Genomic DNA, 22,962 nt, shown 5'->3' with positions numbered 1-22,962 from the left:
TCTCACCCAGCATGGGTATATGTAAAATGACACCCCAAAACACATTCCCCAACTTCTCCTGAGTACGGCAATACCACATGTGACCCTTTTTTGCAGCCTAGATGCGCAAAGGTGCCCAAATTCCTTTTAGGAGGGCATTTTTAGACATTTGGATCCCAGACTTCTTCTCACGCTTTAGGGCCCCTAAAAAGCCAGGGCAGTATAAATACCCCACATGTGACCCCATTTTGGAAAGAAGACACCCCAAGGTATTAAATGAGGGGCATGCAGAGTTCATAGAAAGAAGAAAAAAAATTGGGGCACAAGTTAACGGAAATTGATGATTTTTTTAATTTTTTTCCCCACAAAGTCTCCCTTTCCGCTAACTTGAGACAAAAATTTCAATCTTTCATGGACTCAATATGCCCCTCAGCGAATACCTTGGGTTGTCGTCTTTCCAAAGTGGGGTCATTTGTGGGGTGTTTGTACTACCCTGGCATTTGAGGGTCTCCGCAATCATTACATGTATGGCCAGCATTAGGAGTCTGCTATTCTCCTTTTTTTCCGTTCTGCCTCTGGGCTGAAAGAAAAAATGAACGGCACAGATTTCTTCATTCGCATCGATCAATGTGGATGAAAAAATCTCTGCCAAAGAAAAAAAAGGAGGGGAAAGGCCTCTGCCAGGACATAGAAGCTCCGCCCAAAATCCATACCCACTTAGCTCGTATGCCCTGGCAAACCCGATTTCTCCATTCACATCAATCGATGTGGATGAATAAATCATTGCCGGGATTTTTTTATTTATTTTTTTAATATACAAAGTGTTTGCTAAAGCATATGAACACCGCCGCCTCCTCAGCTCATATGCCTCGGCAAACGTATATTTTACTGCAGAGGAGAAATCTCGTCTTGCAGCGCCGCATACACCGACTTTTGTGTAATCTGACAGCAGCGCAATGCTTCTGTCAGAATGCCCATCAGTGATGCAGCTAGTCGATCGGTTGGTCCACCTGGAAGGTAAAAAAAACAAAACAAGAAAAAAACAGGCCGCAACGCAATAAATTTATTAACTTTATAATAACTTTTGAACAGAACATATAAACTTTATTTAACTTTTCTTTTTGAACATAACGTTAACTTTTTTGCTTACTGGTGTGTTTTGTTTTTTACCTATTTTATAGGACAAACCTCTCCTTCCCTATGGGACAATGTGCAAAGCGCCCAAAGATGTGGCGAAGTACATTATGCACTTTGTCCCAGGTGAAAGGAGAGGTTTGCAGCAGCTCTGTGTGAATGGGCCCTAATAGCCCTGTGTGCCTGTCCTGTGAGATTTGATCCCTATGCTAAGTGTACCTGTGTGTGGTACTTCCGGAAACACTCCCCAAAGCATAGAGCAGGGTGGTCAGGACAGAAATAGCAGGTGTCACGCCTTATTCCACTCCTGCTACAGACACAACCTCTTTTTCGGGGTGACGGTTGGGTTGAGGTACCGGCAACGACACTGGGGAAATGTCGCTCGTGTAGACGGCTCACTACACTGGTGGATGGGGCCACGGAACCTCCTGGATACAGGAGGTTCTCGATGATCTCTTCCTGAAATTTGAGGAAGGATCCTGTTCTCCCAGCCTTACTGTAGAGAACAAAACGATTATACAGAGCCAATTGAATCAAATATACAGACACCTTCTTATACCAGCGTCTAGTGCGTCGGGAAACTAAATACGGAGACATCTGGTTACCCCTCCCATGAGCGAATTATAGTCGTGGACACAGAGGGGCTTTTCAATGACACTGGTTGCTCGTTCAATTTGTATTGTGTCTGCGTGAATGGAGGAGAGCATGTAAACGTCACGCTTGTCTCTCCATTTCACCGCAAGCAGTTCTTCGTTACACAATGCAGCCCTGTCCCCCCTTGCAAGACGGGTGGTAACGAGCCGTTGGGGGAAGCCCGCACGACTAGTTCGCGCGGTGCCACAGGCGCCAATCTGTTCTAGAAAGAAATGCCTGAAGAGGGCCACACTTGTGTAGAAATTGTCCACATAAAGATGGTACCCCTTGCCAAATAAGGGTGACACCAAGTCCCAGACTGTCTTCCCACTGCTCCCCAGGTAGTCAGGGCAACCGACCGGCTCCAGGGTCTGATCTTTACCCTCATAGATCCAAAATTTGTGGGTATAGCCTGTGGCCCTTTCACAGAGCTTATACAATTTGACCCCATACCAGACGCACTTGCTTGGGATGTATTGTTTGAAGCCAAGGCGCCCGGTAAAATGTATAAGGGACTCGTCTACGCAGATGTTTTGCTCAGGGGTATACAAATCTGCTAATTTCTGGTTGAAGTGGTCTGAGGGGCCGAATTTTGTAGAGCCGGTCAAAAGCTGGGTGGCCTCTGGGACGAGAGGTGCTATTTTGTCACTAAAGTGCAGGAAACGCAGGATGGCCTCAAATCGTGACCTGGACATGGCAGCAGAGAACATGGGCATGTGATGAATTGGGTTCGTGGACCAATATGACCAATTCATGCTTTTTGGTTAGACCCATGTTGAGGAGAAGGCCCAGAAATTTTTTTAATTCAGAAACTTGGACGGGTTTCCACCGGAAAGGCTGGGCATAAAAGCTTCCCGGGTTGGCGGCTATAAATTGAGTGGCATACCGGTTTGTTTCTGCCACGACCATGTCCAAGAGCTCCGCAGTCAAGAACAGCTCAAAAAAATCCCAGGGCCGAACCGATCTGAGCTGTCTCAACCCAAACTCCAGACTGGGCGATAAAAGGGGGAACTAATGGTGCGGCTGAAGTTGGGGACTGCCAATCATGGTTTGCCAGCACCTCAGGGACTCTAGGGGGTCTACGGGCCTGTCTGTGCGGTGGCTGCGACGGGGTAACTATTGCATGTGCCACCGTACCAGCTTCAACTGCCCTTCTGGTGCTCGCCACTTCACTATGTTGTACGGCAGTGCTGGTACTAGGTCCAGGGTGGGCTGCGCTGCTGGTGTATTCCTCACCACGTAATCCGACAGCGCCAGCCGCACTCTGCTGCCCTTTGAAGTGGATCCTGCGCCACCTGTGGTCTACCAACACTGGGCCGGGTACGCCTGGTGGTATCAGGGACCTCAACCTCCTCGTCCGAACTTTGTGTCAGACCTGCCACTGCTTTCTACAGGTTCATATTCTGACCCGCTAGATTTGTCAGATGAGGGTTCCCATTCCTCATCCGACTGGGTCAGAATCCTGTAGGCCTCTTCAGAAGAATACCCCTTGTTTGACATTTGGACTACTACATTTAGGGGGTATTCCCTGAGACTACCCAAGAAGAAAAGCAAGCCTGTCTTACAAATGGGAGGCTAGTGAAGTATCGGAGGCCGCTGCGATTGATATAAAAAATCAGTTTTGATATTTATTTTTTTTATCGCCGCAGCGCTTGTAAAGTTATGTGCAGTGATCAAAAAAAAAAAAAAATTTGTCACTGCGGCCGGGCGGGCGTGGGTGAACGCACGTGTGGGCGACCGATCAGGCCTGATCGGGCAAACACTGCGTTTTGGGTGGAGGGCGAGCTAAGGTGACACTAATACTATTATAGATCTGACTGTGATCAGTTTTGATCACTTACAGATACTATAAAAGTACAAATGCTGATTAGCGATACGCTAATCAGCGAATCAGTGACTGCGGTGGGCTGGGCGCTAAACGATCGCTAAACTACCTAACCAAGGGGCCTAAACTAACAGTCAATACCAGTGAAAAAAAGTGACCGTTTACACTGATCACTTTTTTCCCTTTCACTAGGTGATTGACAAAGGTGATCAGGGGGTTAATTGGGGTGATGGGGGGGGGGGGGGTGATCTGGGGGTAAGGGTTGTGTCTTGTGTACTCGCTGTGAACTGTGCTCCTCTGCTGAGACCAACCGACGAAAAGGACCAGCAGAGGAGCACAGCAGCCATTTAACACATTTATAAATATAAGGTGTTAACTGGCCTGGGATTCGGGTTTTTTAAAAATCATCAGCTTGCCCCCCCTCTAACTTTTGCCGGCCCGCGTGACCCTTAACGTGACCCTTAACTTTTTTTTTTGTTTTTTTTTTTTTGGTACAGAGCTGTGTGAGGGCTTAATTTTTGCAAGGCGATCTGTACTTTTTGGTGTGTGTGACTTTTGATTATTTAATTTTTTTTTATTTTTTTTTTCTTCATTACATTTTTAGGCGGCTGGCAAATCGGCAGTTTTTATTTTTACTTTCAGTTTCTTCATTTGCCGTATGGGCGCTTTCACATGCTGTGATGCTCATGATGTAAATTTATTCATCTGTTAAGATTTTGGAGAATGGGAGTGATTTGAATTTTTAGATTTTTGTTCATCAGGTAATCAGTCTTTCAACATGTTTCAAAATAGTTCAAATAATAGAAGATCGTGCTGTTGGCAAACTGTGCTTCCGTATGGGGACGAGCGATGGCATAAGCTATCGTTCCTCCCCATACTGAGGAGGAGATTGCTGCCTGTAAAAGTAGCGGTCTCCTCTGCTACAGAGCAGGCGATTTTGTCAGGAAGAAAGTCTTCCTTCCGGCTAACGCCTATAGATTCTGTAGGTGCAATAGGGCCCTTAGGATTGTCTGTAGATCTTATCAAAATAGCGTCTATCTACAAAAACTGTCTAAGGCAACCCTTCAAAAATGAAGGATATTAACCAGGTACATTCTGTACATTTTATAACATCAACCACAACACAATCCAATTCCTTGGATCTTACCAGGGGACTGAGGGATTTGTGTTAAGGAGGGCTAATTGGACATCTCCAGCTGTTCAGTAATGATGACTCCTAGTAAATGTTGGCATTGACTAAAGAAATGTCCACACGGCACGGTGATGTTTATCACTTGGCATGGGAATTGGCGTGGCATAAAAGTACAGAGCGTGAGCGTGACTGGGTCACCCTGTCCGTTAAAGTACAGTGTAACCTGGAGGCTTTTAGAAGTTCAAATAATTATAGCTCAGCATGGTAAATCTGTAATTTCCTAATCCTGGGACATCTGCCATTACTTTTGAAGTAGCTTCATTACACCAAACAATTTACATATGGTTGGGCTTCTGGCAAGTATATTGGACTACTGTGCCTTATTTACCCAAAGTGTCCTAAGTATTGTCCAATAGACCGTAGGACCTACAGTATGTTTAAATCTTTGACCACTGGAGCCACTTTTATTGCTTTGTCCTATGTTGCATTTCGATGTTCTGCAAGGTTATGTCCAACCTGCAACCAGGGATATGTAAACCTGTTCTTGCAGGGGTTTTGCCCCTGCAGAATTTAGAATCTTGCCCTGTAATAAAGACCACGAATACCATGGACTAAAATCTTGGCTCCTTAAGTGGTAAGAATACATTTGCCAGGACCACTAAGTCAGCCCTAAAATTGTCCAGCCCTGCCTTTATTCTATTTTGTAACATAGTTTATAAAGCTGAAAAAAAGACACATGTCCATCCAGTTTAACCTGTTATCCTGCAAGTTGATCCAGAAGAAGGTAAAAAAAAAACTGAGGTAGAAGCCTCACTTTAGGGGAAAAAATGTCTTCCCGGCTCCAATCGGGCAATCAGAATAACTCCCTGGATCAACAACCCATCTCTAGTAGTTATAGCCTGTAATATTACACTCCAGATATACATGCAGGCCCCTCTTCAACTATTTTAGTGAACTCTCCATCACCATCTCCTCAGGCAGAGAGTTCCATAGTCTCACTGCTCTTACTGTAAAGAATCCTCTTCTATGTTTTGTGCACAAACCTTCTTTCCTTCATACGCAGAGGATGTCCCCTTTGTCACAGTCATGGGGATTTTTCTTTTTTTTCTAAAGTGAATAACCATAATTTTGACAATCTTTCAGGGTACTGTAGTCCACCCATTCCAGTTATTCCTCTGAACCCTCTCCAGCTCAGCTATGTCTGCCTTGTTCTCAGGAGCCCGGAACTGTACACAGTACTCAATGTGTGGTCTGACTAGTGATTTTGTAAAGTGGCAGGACTATGTTCTCATCACGGGCATCTATGCCCCTATTGCTGCAACCCATTATCTTATTTGCCTTGGCAGCAGCTGCCTAACACTGGTTTCTACAGCTTAGTTTGCAGTTCACCAAAATTCCTTTTCCATGTCAGTGTTTTGCCATTTAGGAAGTACTGGTGACTTGCATTATTCCTTCCCATGTGCATAAGCTTACATTTGTCAATGTTAAACCTCCATCTATCATTTCTCTGCCCAAGCCTCCAATCTATCCAGATCCATCTGCAGCCATATACTGTCCTCTTCTGTGTCAATCGCTTTACACAGTTTAGTGTCATCTGCAAAAATTGATATTTTACTGTGCAAGCTTTCTACAAGATCATTAATAAATATATTGAAGAGAATAGGGCCCATTACTGACTCCTGTGGAACCCCACTTGTGACTGTGACCCAATCGGAGTGTGTACCATTTAGGTTATTATCACTGAGCCAGTTACTTACCCACATACATTTTCCCCCAGTCCAAGCATTCTCCTTTTATATACTAACCTTTTATGTGGTACAGGGTCAAATGCTTTGGAGAAAACCCGGATATGACATCGATTGATTCGCCGCGGTGAAGTATAGAACCTACTTCCTCATGGAAACTGATAGTTAGTTTGACGTGACCGATCCCTCATGAAGCCATGCTGATATGGCGTTATTTGCTTATTTTCATTGAGGGTACTACAAGATGGCATCTTTTAGAAAACCTTCAAACAACAGTTTATCCACGACAAATGTTAAACTTACTGGCCTATAGTTTCCGGGCTCTGTTTTTTGGATCCTTTTTTTTTGTTTTGTTTTTTAAATATTGGCGCCACATTTGCTATGCGCCAATCCTGTGGAACACTCATAGTCCTCAAATATCAGAAATAAGGGTCTGGCTATGACATTACTTAATTCTGTTAGGTTACGGGGGTGTATGCCATCTGGTACCGGCGATTTGTCTATTTTATTTCTTTTTAATACGCCGCTGTACTTTTTCCTGGGTCAGACAGGGCACTTTTAATGGGGAATTTACTTTTTTTACATTCTGCATTTTATCTGACAGTTTATTTTCTTCCGTCAATACAGTGGAGAAAAAATATTTAATAGCTTTGCTTTCTCCTCATCACTCTGCAACTCCCCTCTCATTACTCTGTAAAGGGCCGACACATTTAGATTTATACTTTTTACCATTTGTATAATTGAAGAACATTTTAGGGTTAGTTTTACTCTTTGGCAATTGGTCTCTAGTTTGGCTGCTTTTATTTGTCTTTTATATATTCAAATTTAAAAAAAAAAGTTTTTCAATGCTTCCTCACTCCCCTCCTGTTTTTAGTGATTTTGAATACTTCCTTTTTTTTTTTTTTTACATTTATTGGTTGTTTCCCCCCCCATAAGGTATGTAACTCTTACAATTAGATTTTAGGATGCTTTTAAAAATATCCAATTTTGTGACCATATATATTTTTGAGGGCTTTGTCCCAGTTAGGCCTATGGCCTTTCTCAGTTTGCTAAATTTAGCTTTTTTTTTTGACGTTTGGTATTTTTGTTCCTCCCTGAAGAAACGCTCTTTTGAATGACAATTGGAATGTTATTACTTTATGGTCCCCATTTCCCAGGTGCCCTCCGCCCCCCCCCCCCCCCCCAACCTGCAAATCTGTTGTTCTGTCAGGTCTGTTGGTTAATGCTAAGTCTAGTATGGCTGTCCCTCTAGTCAGGTCCTGAAACAGTTGGGAGAGGTAATTGTCTTTGGTTATTGCCAAGAACCTGTTTCCTTTTAGGAGACAGGTTCTTGGCAGCCCCAGTTACAGGAGAAAACAGTGGAAACAAATGTGACGTTAAATTTCCCCCAGAGGTCTTTTATGACCTTATGGGGACGAAAAGTGTTCAAAAAAAGGTTTCACATGTAAAATAAAATATAAAAATTCACCAATTAAGGAATAAAAAAATTAATAATATTGCCACGTCCGTGACTGTCGGCTCTATAAATATGACATGATCGACCCAGTCTAATGAACACCATAAAAAGCCATTTATGTCACCTTACATCACAAAAAGTGCAACACCAAGTGATCAAAGACGTATGTCCCACAAAATGGTACCATTAAAAGTCACCGGAAAAAATGAGCCTCTACATAAGAAAATCGTTTGAAAAAAAAATAAACTATAGCTCTCAGAACATGGACACATTAAAACATAAATATTTTTTGTTTTAAAAATGCTATTGTATAAAACTTAAGGGATTCTGTCACCAGTTTTTTACCCCCATTTTTTACCACCATTCTTGAGGAACGCCTAAAGGGTTAACAAAGTTTGTAAAACCATTTTTAAGTAACTTGTGGGGTGTAGTTTCTACAATGGGGGTCATTTATGGGGTATCCACTATGTAGGCCCCACAGTGACTTAAGACCTGAACTGGTCCTTAGAAAGTGGGTTTGGCAATTTTTTTTTAAATTAAGAATTGCTTCTAAGCCTTCTGATGTCTTAAAAAAAAATGACATTTTCAAAACTATTGAATCTGTACTCAGCGCACTCTGTATGGAGACTGACTGTAGGGTTCCACCCCAATAGATCCAATAAAAATTAACAGCAGCCTTGTATATCGATGCTTAAGTGCATTTATTGATGATAGTTTCACATGCGACAGTATTTATAACGTTTCGGCATACCAATGCCTTCGTCAGATACTATGCCGCAAGGTGGAGGAGAAAACAGGATAGACGGATGCAATAGAAATCAGCATGTGCTCAGCATGCTTGAACCAGATGCCACTTCTGGTTCGAGCATGCTGAGCACATGCTGATTTCTATTGCGTCCATCTATCCTGTTTTCTCCTCCACCTTGCGGCATAGTATCTGACGAAGGCATTTGTATGCCGAAACGTTATAAATACTATCGCATGTGAAACTAACATCAATAAATGCACTTAAGCATCGATATACAAGGCTGCTGTTAATTTTTATTGGATTTGCAAAACTATGCCAACATAAAGCAGACATATGGGGAATGTTAAGTAATAAATATTTTGAGGTGTCTTTCTGTTTTAAAAGCAGAGAAATAGAAATTTGGAAAATTGTGAATTGTTCAAAATTTTTGGTAAATTTGGGGATTTTTTTTTTCATAAAGGTGAAATATATTGACTCAAATTTAGGACTATCATGAAGTACAATGTGTCACGAGAAAACAGTCTCTGAATGGCTTGGATAACTAAAAGCGTTCCAAAGTTATTACCACATAAAGTGAGATGTCAGATTTGCAAAATTAGGCCTGGTCAGGAAGGGGGCAAATGGCCCAGATGGGAAGTGGTTAAACACTCCTCCAACCTTTTAGCCATCTTCTCCCCTAACACAGCTGCCCCTTCCCCATTGAGGTGCACCCAATCCATACGATGGAGCCTGTAGCCGACAGAAGTCGGCCCAGTTCTCCAGCAACCCAACCCCCTCCTTCCTACACCAGTTCTTGAGTCGCTTGTTAACCTCCCTAATCTCCCGCTGCCTTTGTGTGGCTTGTGGTACTGGCAGTATTTCGAAAAACACTACCTTTTCAGGTCCTTACCCTAAGCTTGTGACCTAAATCCCTAAAATAATTTTTAAGGACGCTCCACTTACCTCTAACTTTGTCATTGGTTCCGATATGGACCTTGACTGCTGGATAGTTGGTGGGATAGGTATCGGTGGGATAGTGGTATGGGTAAATAGGATTGTTGGTGGGATAGTGGTACTTGGCCCTCCAGGATTATGCTTGTTGTCCAGGGGTGGGTCCTCGGTGGGGGGCGGCTTGGCTCTTTCTGACCAGTGCAGGGGCCGCTGAATATTTATGTCCGGCGGCCCGCACTGCCCACACTGTGGCGCGCGCCACCATCAGGGACACATGGGCCGGCGCAGTGAGATGACGACACTGCGCCAGCCCGCGCGTCCCTGCATGAGCGCGTCGGGGCTGCGCCACTTCCTGACAGACGGGAGAAGCCTTTGATCTCCCGCCTGTAACACTTTGCATTCTTGTCCAGTCATTCTGATGCAATTACCCAGATGGCATCAGTGTGAATGCTTTGGGCACATTCACACTGATACCTCTGGTTTCAGGTGAATCGGGGGACATCAATGGGGCCTATGGATATGGGGGGTATACTATAAGAGGACTCTAATATTAACTATAAAGGAGCACATATGTAGAAAAGGGACATATAAGGGGGCACATATTACCCACAGGGTCCACAATGAGCCCCTGTGGAATACTAAGAGCAGATGTTGGGCACATCTGCACACCTCATCCTATAGTGTGTGTGTGTATGTATGTATGTATGTATGTATGTATATATATATATATATATATATATATATATATATATATATATATATATATATAATTTCTTGCATACATCTCAACAAGCCTCAATGGTAGCGTTTACAGTAAAATCTAATATGTCCCCTTTTTTTGCTTTTCCTGTAATAATAAAAAAAAAAAAAAAAATTAATAAAAATACAAATATAAATAAAAATATAAATAAAAAATAATAAATAATAATCACTTGAAGGGGTTCTCTGGGAATTAAGAAAATACAATTACTGAAAATACATAAATATTACTTCATTATAAACTCTTTCTTTCCTAAATAGCTTTCCTTATTTATAATGTCTTTTTTTTTTTCTCTAGGGATCAAGCATCAGGGTAAAAAAAAAAAAAAAAAAAAATGGCAGCTCTGCTGCTAGCACAGAGTCCATGGGAGGGGATACATCAGATGTTCAGTGCAGTTAGCTAAAGATCTCTCTCAGCCCTCCTGACCCGACTGGCTGTAATAAGTTACCATCCTGCATACAGCTGATAAGCTATCAGCCGTGTGTGGTAATGGAGCAAAGTGAGAGGACGGACGGACACGGCAGATTGTTGTGGGGCTGTGGTAATGTGGCAGACTGCTGCTACTCCTTAGCCACATCCTCCGCTGTTTTCTGTAAATATTGTTTACAAATAAAATACCAAATTCTCTGATAGAAATGTGCCTTTTCAAGAACCTGCTTACCATATATATGTTCTGAACCCAAACTCTGTTTGCTTCCATTAAATGTTGTAGTCTTAATGTTTGTGGGTTTTTTGTTTTTTAGGCCAACATTGGACAAATGGAAACTGCCAAAGAAAAGTGGGCAATGATTGTTGGTAATATGGCACTGATACAGGTAGGCTGTGGCATGCTATTTTGATCTGTTTAAGTGTAATGGCCATACTCTTTGTAAGGTTGAAAATGTCAAAGCAACATTAAGCATAATGAAAAAACTGAACAGGATATAATCCTGCTGTCAGTCTTCTGCCTTTTCCAGGTGTGTTCGTGAGAAGACCCTCCTGATCCCTTACGTTCTATTTTATGCTTATCCAAAGAGGGTGGGTCCTAGCCAAGGGGGCGGATATTTGTTTTTCAATCCAATGCCATTTCAGACACATGTGATCTAAGGAAATCGCTGTCATTCATTTTTTAAAAGGTCCTGCAATCAAACCTATTAGACTGGATAATATATACCTACCGCATGTTTACAAACCTGGAAATGCATTTGTTTAATACTAGATGCAGACTGCCTTCTTTGTAGTGTGGTGCCTGCAAAATGTCCTAGAGAAGTTTCTGCAAGGCACAAAGAACCCAAACCTCAATAATTATTCAGTGGAGAAGAATGGGGGGGGGGGGGGGGTCAGCAGCTGTCGCAAATTATCACCCAGCTGTACGAAGTAAATGGTATGATATCAAACATGCCCAATCCTCGTCACCCCCTCTCCCTTCCAACATCTGCTGTCAGGAGACCCAGTACATGATGGATATTTGGACTGGTCTTCTGCTACAATGTGTTTGGGCAGCTGAGGGAGAGGGTTGACAGAATACCCCTGTAATGAACATTAAAGAAGACCTTTCATCACTCCTGACATGCCTGTTTTTAATAGCTTCATGCATTCCCCATGTAAAAGTAATTCTGGAGCATCTACTCTTATGGCTCTATGATGTGCCATTCCTTTATTTCTATTAGAAGTTATGAATTGATGACTAGCAGTCTGCAGTAATGGTCCACGGAGTAAAGACTCGCTCTATCCAATCAGTGCTGGCATTGTCAGTCTGTGCAGGTACACCCCCCCCCCCCCCCCCCCCCCCCCACAACTGGTTTCCACCCCTCTGTACCCTTACTGCAGACTGCTAGCAACTCATTCATAACTTCTAGTAGAAATAATAGCGGAATGGCACAACATAGAGCAATAAGAGAAGATGCTTCAGAATTGTTAGTACGTGGGGAATGCATGAAGCTATTAAAACAGGCAGGAGTGGTGACAGGATTTAATCCGGTAAGAGAAAATGTTAAAAACCTGATGGGTTAAGAGAAGTCCAGCCATTAAAAACACTGAGAATGCTTTTTATATGAAACGTTCATGGTTTTCAGAAACGTTTTGATCAGTGGGGGAGGGGGGGGTCTGAGTGTGGAGACCCTTACAATCTCTAGAACAAGGGGGAAGAAGCATTTGCATAACGCACGCTCTCTTCTCGCTGCGCGAGACTGGACTGTAGACTTTTGCGTCCTTCTCACTTTCCTGTCCTGCAGCGTGGAGAGAAAATTTACTAAATGAGCGCTTCTCTCCCCTCGTTCGAGGGATCAGTGGGGATCCCAGCTTTCAGACTCCCACTGATCAAAACTTTTAATATGTCCCTATAACATCTCAAAAGTTTTCTGAAGCGCATTGACCCTTTAATAAAATAAGTAATACCGCACAGATTCCCTGATGTTTCTTCTGTCACTTCCCGAGTCCTCTTGGCAGTCTCTACTTCCTGCTACCTCTCCACTTGGACGAGTTACTGCCATAACTGGTCACCAGTGCATTGTCACATGTCTGTCAGGAGGGGTTAGGAAATACAGATACTGGCAAGGATCCTGGAACGCATTGGAATGGGAGGAGTGGGGGATCGCTAAGGTGAATATTACTTACTTACGGTATTTTAGCATTTTCAACACAATTTAATGGCTGGGCAACACCTTTAAAATCAGGATTACACCAAACCTGTCTAAAGGTTCTTCTGCCTTGGTTGCAGCTGTCACAACGTGAAATAAATGTTGGGCATAGCGAGTTTGCTTGCTTGGTGGTTTTATTTGAATTGAGACATTTCATGCTGGCTAACTATCTTATGTTTTCCTCGTCTTAGGTACAAGCAACGGTTGTAGGTTTCCTGGCTTCTATTGCAGCAGTTATTTTTGGCTGGATCCCAGATGGCCATTTCCTTATAGAACATGCTGTGCTGTTATGTGCGAGCAGTGTCTCCACTGCCTTCATTGCTTCTCTGGTCCTGGGTGAGCACACTCTTATGATCAGGGCATTATATATTTCTAGCTCTCTATCATCCACAGGGTGCTTCTAGAGCTCTGTACAGAAAAAAGGGTTCTATATATTTTTAACAAAGACTAATTGAAAAATGATTTTTAGCTCAAAATGAGTACAATAAAAAAATGTATCCCAAAGGTGTACATAGCTTTTAAGGATAATCGCTAACAAGTGTTCATAGGAATGCTCACTAGTTATCTGGCGATGTAAATGTGCTGTTGGCAAACAAGTCAGTAGAGCGATGGCATTAGCGATCACTCCTCCACATACTGTGAAGGAGATCGCTGTATGTATGCGGCAGTCACCAGCAAGCAGCAGATTGTCAGGAAGGAACGCAGATAATCTGCTGCTCTGTCGTCCCATGGATCTAGAGATCTCCCCATTCATTGCTTCAATTGTTCTAATTCAATTCCAGCTTTGGGGGGGGGGGGTCCTTTCTCAGAGGACGGGTCCTGTCTGATGCAGCTAGTGGCAGTTCAATAATGGAACTGAGCATGTGCTTCCATCTCAGAGAGCAGGACAGAGAAATTAGAAAAATATCAAACAGCAGGTGGTTCTAAAGAGCTGGATTTCATTGAATAACTCGGTAGATATCTAATATATAAAGCTGAGTGTATGTGTATGTCCGCTAAAGGAATCTGCACCGTCGCATTTACAATTACAAAATTTGGCACACAGGTACATCAGGTGTCCGGGAAGGTTTTAGACCAGGTGTTGGCTCTCTAGGACGTACCGTTCCTGAGATATTCCCAAAAAAATGCATTAGCCTATAGAAGCTTGGTCACATGACCTTTATCAGCCAATAGAAGCTTGCAGGTCCTCCGGTCTCCACATAGTTTTACTTCAGGTTTCCATAACAACGCAGCCATTTATCTTCACTGCCATTTATCTTCACTGCTGTAGGAGAGCTTTAAAGGAAATCTGTCACCAGGATAATCGCTATTGAAGTAAAGCCATGGCCTAATAGCACTGAGTACCTTATTTCAAGATGTGCCTTTGTTCCAGCAATAGGTGTTTTTTATCCTCTGAAATACCAGTTTATTTGGTATGCAAATGAGCCAGTAAGGTGCCCAGAGGGGCGTCGCTCTTGCAGGAAGGAGCCCAGACACGCCCCCTGCCACAATGTGTCCACCCTCAAAAGAACACGCCACCATGTTCTGCTAAGCCACGCCCTGATCTGGTTAGGCCATGCCCCCTCACTCCTCAGCTAACAGGGATTGAAAAAAATGAAGGTAAAAATGAACTTCTGTCAGCTGCAGGGGTGGGAGGGAGGGTGACTTTCTCCCTGCAGCTTACACTCGGGCAGCTGACTTAGAGTGGACATGCCCCCTCCTACTCCTCAGCCAACAGATTGAAAAAAATGAAGTTAAAAATCAACTTGGAGGAAGGGTGACTTTCTCCCTGCAGCTCACAGTACGGTGCTGCTGTCTTAGAGTGAGCTGTTCAAAAGGACATGCCCCCGATCCAGTAAAGGACACTGTTAAGGGGGCAGGCCCCTGTGGAGGTCACTGTCACTGAGAAGTAGTCCACTTTCGTTCAGTGAAGGAAACTGAACGAGGACTGAGGATGATGGATCGCTATTGCGAACGCTATTTTTCTATACAAAATCATGGTTTCTGGGCAGCAGATCGCTGTTTAGACAGCAAAAGTATGATCAGTGGGGCCTGCACGAGTGACAGGAAGACTCTGTGAACAAGCGTTTTGCTTGTTCATTGGGTGATCGGCGTCTCGCACTGGCAGATGGTCGCAGGAACATAAATTCCTGATAATCTGCCCAAGTATCGGGCAGTGTAAATCCGCCTTAAAGAAGTTATCCCATGACTAATGTAAAAAATCTGACATCATATAGTACAGGACAATCTCTTTCTAACAAAGCTAGAACCAGCCCTGTACCTCACATGGATCCAGAGATCTCACCATTCATTGCTGTGATAGATTTATATTAAGCTGGCAGCTCAAGGGGCGTGTCTTTTCTGCAGCAGCTCAGGGGGCGTGTCTTAGCTCTCCCTATCACAGCTCAGGAGGCAGTTGAAGGATTAAACTGAGCATGTGCGGCCTTCTCAGTGAGCAGGTCAAAGAAATGAGGGAAAAAAACAAGCAGCAGGTGGCGCTATACAGATACATTTTATTGAATAACTCAGTGGCTATGCTAAATTATTAATTAAATGCAATTAGAAAAGTATTCAGGTGCTGGTGTGAAAACTGTAGAATATTTTTATGGGACAACCCCTTTAAGTTTGCAACAATTTTAAGACTTTAAAAATAAAAAAAGTCACTGTTGATAATTCGGGTTTAGATTAGCTTGACTGGTTTATTACATTCACTTTTCAAAACTGAAGTTATTATAATTTTTATTTATTTTTTTGTTACGCAAATAACACTGAAAAGTTGAAGGCATGTTTTTCAACTTTTAGTAGCCAGAATTCTGGAGTGCAGCGTGTGATAAGTACTCCCCATGTGTCAATATACCTGCCTACAGACCTAATAAAAAAGGTGTTAATTTATTTTTCTGTCGCTAGGTCTTATTATGATTGGGGTAATCCTTGGTGCTAAAAAACTTGGCATTAATCCTGACAATGTGGCTACGCCTATAGCTGCCAGCCTTGGAGACCTGGTTACTTTGGCATTGCTTTCTGGTATTAGTTGGGGCCTCTACAAAGAAATGAGTGAGTAACCAGTGTTTTGGCATTTTCTGTTTAATTTCCATTTTATTTCTACAGTGAACTGGAATATTCTGATACAAAAATCTACACAAACACCCTAGCTAGGTCTACCTTCCATATAATTTGAGGGGGGAGGGGGAGATTTATCAAAACTGGTATAAAGGAAAACGGGCTTAGTGGCTGTGGGAAACTAAACCAGTTTTCCTTTTACACCACTTTTCATAAATCTCCCCCTTTGTCTTGATTGGTTAGAAATAATTTGATAAAGTGGGAAGAGAAGTATGGAATTATCAAAGGCCATTTTACTGGAAACTAACATTCTGCACACAGGCCAACCTGCAGGCAGCATGTCACAGAGAAGATTAATATATACCATAGTTTTGTAGGGAAAGATTCAGTGTAACTTGTAATACCATATAGTCTCGCAAATCTCCGCTGTGTGTGTGTGTGTGTGTTTGGGTATCACTGTGTGTGTGTCTGCTCCCTGGACTCCTTGCATGCACAGGGAAGGCTGTCAACCACTAATGATACTGCCTAGCAGATTTCTAAGCATAAAGTAGGATTTTAAATGAATAAATTAAGTTATACTGAATCTTTTTCCCCACAAAACTATCTTGTTTTTCACTCTGTACGACACACCTGACCATAAGACGCTCTTAAGGTTCTATTACACCAGAAAATAATAGTCATCGCTAACCAGCATTCGTAGGATGATCTGGCAGTCTAATATTGTCAGTGATTACCCAATGAACGAGCAAACGCTCGTCCATCGGGTATTTGCAATTTTAACGCATGCTTAAAAATCGTTTGCTGGCGGCAGATCATGCCATCTGATCGCAGTCTGCTGCTGGTAAATGATTGTATGGTGATGAGCGATGGCATTAACGATCGCTCCTCCCCATACTGTGGAGGAGATCTCCGCATGTCATAGCAAGGGTCTTCGTCACTGACGAGTAGGTGATTGTTGAGAAGGAAAGCTTCCCTCCCAACAATCGGCTGCATCTACTGGTGTAACACCAGCCTTTGTTTTTAGTAGGAAAATAAGTGAAATTTTTGTCAGACCTCAGATCAGACAAATTTAAACCACTGTCCTTGCTCCGGAAGGCTCCGCCACTTAGAAGATCCCACTGCACTAACCTGATGTTGCAGTGTGTCCGGTCCTAGTGTGCACTTGCGCGCACTATATCCTGATGCTGTCAGGACATAGGATAGCGCAGAGAAGATTACGGAGCAATGAGTAATGCCAATTCTAGTAGCGCTACACTTACTGCTCCCCGGTCTTACTGTACTATTAAGCGCTTCCATAATAGAAGTGCTCATTAGTATTCACACCAAGGGTACTTTCACACTAGAGGCAGGACGTATCCGACAGGCTGTTAACCTTGTCGGATCCATCCTGGCGTGATTTCGACGGACTGCCGCTCCGTCCCCTTTGACTATAATGGGGACGGAGCTCCAGCGCAGTGAGAGGCTGCCATACTAAAGTCTGACATGCAGTACTTTTAGTCCAGCGGCCTCTCGCCGTTCTGCGCTGTGCTCCGTCCCCATTAGTCAATTCCGGCGGCACGGCGAAATAGCGGCAAGATGGATCTGACAGGGTGAACAGCCTGTCTGATCCGTCCTGCCGCTAGTGTGAAAGTACCCTAAGATGCACTGGCACTTTCCCCCACTTTTAGGGGGGGGGGGGGGTTATACAGCATGCCGCCTGCAGGTCAGGCACAGGATCAGCATGACTGGTTACTTTGAATAGCCTAATGTGCATTACTTACACATACAGAGGAAATAAAATGTGTAGTATAGAGGTTCTCTTTTGGGGGAATTAAAGTTTGTGATGTTTTACTCTTTTACCACTTGAAGTAATGAACTATTGCTAAATGTTTTTTATTTTCTTTTTGTTTCTCCTGTCTATAGAAATCAATGTGTTCGTCAACCTAATTGTGTGCCTGCTGTTCATAGCTCTGCTACCTGTGTGGTTTATAATTGCAAGGAGAAATCCAGCAACAAGGCAGGTGCTAGCAACCGGATGGGAACCTGTCATCATTGCTATGGCCATCAGCAGGTGGGTTGATATCAGTTTTCTAGTATTTTAAAGGTAAGCGACTGCTTCCAGAATGCTTAACACCCGACCAAAGCAGATTAAGCCCTTTTTAAACCAAAATTTGAGCAAATTGTAGAATTTATACTTGGACCTTTCACTGGACCGAGAAGGGCAACAGAGCAGCCAAGCTAGCTGAAAAAAAATGACCTCCATGACATCTACTAATAATGCCCTACAGTGCCAGGTACTTGTAATGTCAGGAATGGTGAAAGGTCTTCTTTAAAGGGGTTGTTTCATCTCAAACATTGGTGGCATATCCTAGCGATATGTCACCAATGTCTGGTAGTTGTGGGTCCCTGGCTGCCCTCCGTTCATTTATATGGGACAGCTGAAAATAGCTGAGAGCTGGCTCGGCTATTTCCGTCAACCATGTAGAAGTGAATGGAGTGGTGGCTGCGCTTGCGCAGTGCGCTTCACATTCATTTCTATTGGACTTCCGAAAAAAGGGTGGCTGTGCATGCTTTGCAGGCTCTGTTTTAGACAAGAGCTGTGACATTGATATCCTACATGTATTTTCTACTGAACTTTTTATTTTTTTTATTTTTTGCGCTATTTAACCTGTATTTTCACATATACTTACTGCAGCATTGGGGGATTGATTTTGGATAAAACGGTGTCCGATCCCAACTTTGCTGGAATAGCTGTTTTCACTCCTGTCATAAATGGTAAGTGTGTGACCTTGTGATCTTCTTCATTCCATTTTTAACCATGGGTAGAGTATCTACATGCTCTTTCCAGTTATTCTTGGTAGACTAATTTGAACTGTGAATATTAAACAGAAAAACCACCATCCGCAATACACGTGCACCGTTCCGTGTGCATTCCGCATCACGGATGCCGACCTATTCACTTCAATGGGTCCGCAAATCCGGATATGCAGAACGGAAGCACGGAACACTACGGAGTGCTTCCTGGGGTTCCATTCTGTGCCTCAGCACCGCAAAAAAATAGAGCATGCTCTATCTTTTTGCTGAACGGACGGATCGTGGACCCATTCCCATGCGCCTGGGCCACGGTCGGTGCCCGTGCATTGCGGACGACAATTTGCGGTCCACAGCATGGGCTTCACAAGCCCTTAAATGGGTTTGCCAGGATTTTGATATTGACGTCCTATCCTCAGAATAAGCAATCAATACCAGATCAAAGGGGTGCAACACTCTGTACCCACACTGATCAGCTGTTTAGTTGTAGCTGCGGAGCCGAAAGTCTTAAACAGTGGCTGGAGCTGGTAACTGCAGTGCTGTTCCCATTGATGTGAAATGTTGGACCCCTCCAGTCTTATATTTAAAAACCCTAATCCACTTGCACACGCAGGGGCCTTGATGCTGAAGGACTTGCACTCCCAGAGTGATCACCACCCTTTAGCATCAAGAGAGAAGCGGCTGCCTCTGCGCATGCAAGTGGATGAGGTGAGTCTTTTTTTTTTTAACCCCTAAACGATCATTTTCCACTAGTGTTTCCTGTTTTAACGGCTGTTAGACAGGTGCACTCCTGTCTAACAGCCATTAAAAACTGTAAAAACAGTCCCATTAATTTCAATTGGGTCTGTCTGGCCACGAAAAAGGACAAAAATAAGACTTTTTGATGTCCGCTGTTCACTGGCTTTTTAAAAAAAATAAAAATTGAATTGCTCGATTTGTGTTCAATTTGTTCGGCTGTTTTTGACGGCTGGCATTTAGACTGTAGCTGGATGCTCCGAAGTTATGTCGAGGCTTGCGCCTCTTAATAACTTCAGTGGATGCACCGCTAGATGTAGGGCTTATTAAGAACCGCGTCTAAAACGCCACTCTTAATAAATGACCCCCTATAATTTTTGAGATTCTGATTCCTGTGTTGTGTGCATCCTGTTAATACGTGACTGCATTTTGCTTGAGGACTGAACTGGTTTTCCTTTTATTAGGTGTTGGCGGGAACTTGGTTGCTGTGCAGGCCAGCCGTATATCCACATATCTTCACATGATGGGATCACCAGGCGATGACATTGGTCTGGTCTCTAGTAAATGTCCCAGTCCTTGTAGAACATTCTTCACTTCTGGTACTGTTTGTAATGTGCATTATAGCTCCTGTATTAGCAGTTTTCTTGTTTTTGAGCAGATTAATTGATCCATCGTGTGACCTAGCCTCAAGGCTGACCTTGGTTGGATGACTGCTCTTATGATTGCTGTGTGCAGTCTTCAAAGACTCAACAGCCACTATTTGTAGCCTTCATTTATTGCGTAACCTGCTGTGGAAAAGCAGAGGGTCACATACCAATGTATGTCTACATTCACGGTCTAGAAATGTCAAGGATATTTCACACCCATGTCACTGGAAAGTTTGAGATGCTACACTGTATATTTGCATATATAAGTCATCAGGCATGTGAACATTAACCAAAAGATCTAAAAGGACATGTCAAGTTAAAAAGCAAAACAAAACTCGAAATTGCTTGTGACAATGTAGTTCTAAAATGTCCAAACAATCTATAAATCTAATGACTAACTTTCCTGTAGAAGATATTCTGTAGTCCCTCCAATATATTGCACATGGAAACCTTATTGTATGCAGGGTGTAATGGGAGGACAAGTTTTACATGTCTTCTCAGACAAAATTGGGTGCTGCCCAGGGGTGCATCTAGCCTTTCTGCAGCCTGAGGTGAAAATTGAAATAACCACTTCTATTCGAACTCCTTTTCTTAGCCCTACTGTTAAAGACATTTTATGGACATTACATACAGTGGTCCAAAATATAGCCGTGCCTGTCATCAGAGCAGTGCCTGTGTGCGTGTTAGGTCCTGATGGTGAGGCAAGTCTTTCTCTAGCACAGTACTCAATGCGCTAATCACTATACTTTTTCAGATCAATGCAACCCACTTTCCTCTTGGCCGCCTCAACTCTCCTCAATAAAGGTCCACCCCTAGTGCTACCTGTAACAGATGATGGGGATAAGTTTCTCTAGATATGGGTTTTAAATGGTTGTCTTTGCCTGGTGTCTTTATTCTCCCCATAGGTGCATTGGGCTGTAACATGGGTCTGTACACTAGCTGTATATTCGGTGCCAAGAACTGTCATCCCGTCAAGACAAAGCAGGGAAGCCTTTCTCTAAGGTTGTTTGGGATAGGTTTGCCAACCTTGACAGGATCTGAACCATTAAATATGGCATTAAATATACTTCTCCCCTGCAGAGCTGCATTATGACGGCCTAAATAAGGTCTTTCAGTTCCTTTCAGTATTTCAAGGTGTGGATTTCGGGTCACAATCGGATAGTGTTTTTGTACCAAGGGGGTGGTCTAATTTTAATGTAAGGAAAAGCATAACAAAGGCATAAAGCACAATGAAATGTAGGAAGTTGTTCAGTATGGAATAGTTTATTGTATTGAAATGCTGTTAGTTGTTGAGGTTTTGTATTTTCACTTACTGTATATATTTATATTTTTTTGTCATTTGCCCAGATGTGAACTCTCGTTCAGCCCGCGTGTTGTTCCTCCTAGTGGTGCCAGGCCATTTGGTTTTCTTGTACACAATCAACGCCATGAAGGGTGGACACACAACCATGACAATAATTTTCATGGTCTTCTACATGATGGCAGCATTACTTCAGGTTAGTGCAACTGAAATTGTAAAACGCAGAACTGCTATGCCCACACGATAACCTTATGTTAGTGTTGGACACCCTACTAACTAAACGATCACTTTCTGAATTTATTGTAGTGGAACCTATATTTGGTGTGTGCTAAATTTTAGGCCTCCTTCCAATTGGTCCAATAGTGTATCACATGAAAATGTCCAAGCTTCCTCTAGGATATATAGGTAATTATTAGTTGAGGGGAACTATCGAAGTTCAAGCATACCTGTCGTTTTGGATCACTTCTCAAAATAAGCTGCCATACGTGAGTGTACATGGGTGATAACGCTATATCTGACCATTATATGACTTGTATCTGGTGTGTTTTAGCAGTTTCCTGCTTTGCATGCCGTATCTGGGAACTAGCTGTAATGATGACTGTACATGGACCCAGCACATTCTGCTCCTTAACCACCTCAGCCCCCCCTAGCTTAAACACCCTTAATGACCAGACCACTTTTTACACTTCTGCACTACACTACTTTCACCATTTATTGCTCGGTCATACAACTTACCACACAAATAAATTTTACCCCCTTTTCTTCTCACTAATAGAGCTTTCATTTGGTGGTATTTCATTGCTGCTCACATTTTTACTTTTTTTGTCATTAATCGAAATTTAACGAAATGTTTGCAAAAAAAATGACTTCATTTTCAGTTGTAAAAAAAAAAAGACATCTATATATAAATTTCTCTAAATTTATTGTTCTACATGTCTTTGATAAAAAAAAAATGTTTGGGTAAAAAAAAAAAATGGTTTGGGTAAAAGTTATAGCGTTTACAAACTATGGTACAAAAATGTGAATTTCCGCTTTTTGAAGCAGCTCTGACTTTCTGAGCACCTGTCATGTTTCCTGAGGTTCTGCAATGCCCAGACAGTAGAAAAACCCCACAAATGACCCCATTTCGGAAAGTAGACACCCTAAGGTATTCGCTGATGGGCATAGTGAGTTCATAGAACTTTTTTTAATTTTTTTGTCACAAGTTAGCGAAAAATGATTTATTTTTTTTCCTTACAAAGTCTCATGTTCCACTAACTTGTGACAAAAAATAAAAACTTCCATGAACTCACTATGCCAATCATGAAATAACTTAAGGTGTCTTCTTTCCAAAATGGGGTCACTTGTGGGGTAGTTATACTGCCCTGGCAGTTTAGGGGCCCTAATGCGTGAGAAGTAGTTTGAAATCAAAATCTGTAAAAAATGACCTGTGAAATCTGAAAGGTGCTCTTTGGAATGTGGGCCCATTTGCCCTACTAGGCTGCAAAAAAG

At 42.7% G+C, this 22,962-nt stretch overlaps 1 protein-coding gene across 1 annotated transcript in view; it reads left to right on the top strand.

Annotated features, from left to right (window-relative positions):
• The window catches only part of LOC122931643 (solute carrier family 41 member 1-like), a 54,672-nt gene extending 32,615 nt beyond the window's left edge, over positions 1–22,057 (top strand). Inside the window, exons 4-11 of the mRNA XM_044285719.1 lie at positions 11,086–11,157; positions 13,152–13,296; positions 15,847–15,993; positions 17,902–18,049; positions 18,674–18,753; positions 19,989–20,123; positions 21,519–21,667; positions 22,022–22,057. Coding sequence (XP_044141654.1) covers positions 11,086–11,157; positions 13,152–13,296; positions 15,847–15,993; positions 17,902–18,049; positions 18,674–18,753; positions 19,989–20,123; positions 21,519–21,667; positions 22,022–22,057 — 912 coding nt within the window. The remainder of the gene's footprint in view (positions 1–11,085; positions 11,158–13,151; positions 13,297–15,846; positions 15,994–17,901; positions 18,050–18,673; positions 18,754–19,988; positions 20,124–21,518; positions 21,668–22,021) is intronic.
• The last annotated feature ends 905 nt before the right edge of the window (positions 22,058–22,962 follow it).

The sequence above is a fragment of the Bufo gargarizans genome, chromosome 3 (genome assembly GCF_014858855.1).
Source record: "Bufo gargarizans isolate SCDJY-AF-19 chromosome 3, ASM1485885v1, whole genome shotgun sequence".
Lineage (NCBI taxonomy): Eukaryota > Metazoa > Chordata > Amphibia > Anura > Bufonidae > Bufo > Bufo gargarizans.
This window is presented reverse-complemented; position numbering and strand designations above follow the sequence as displayed.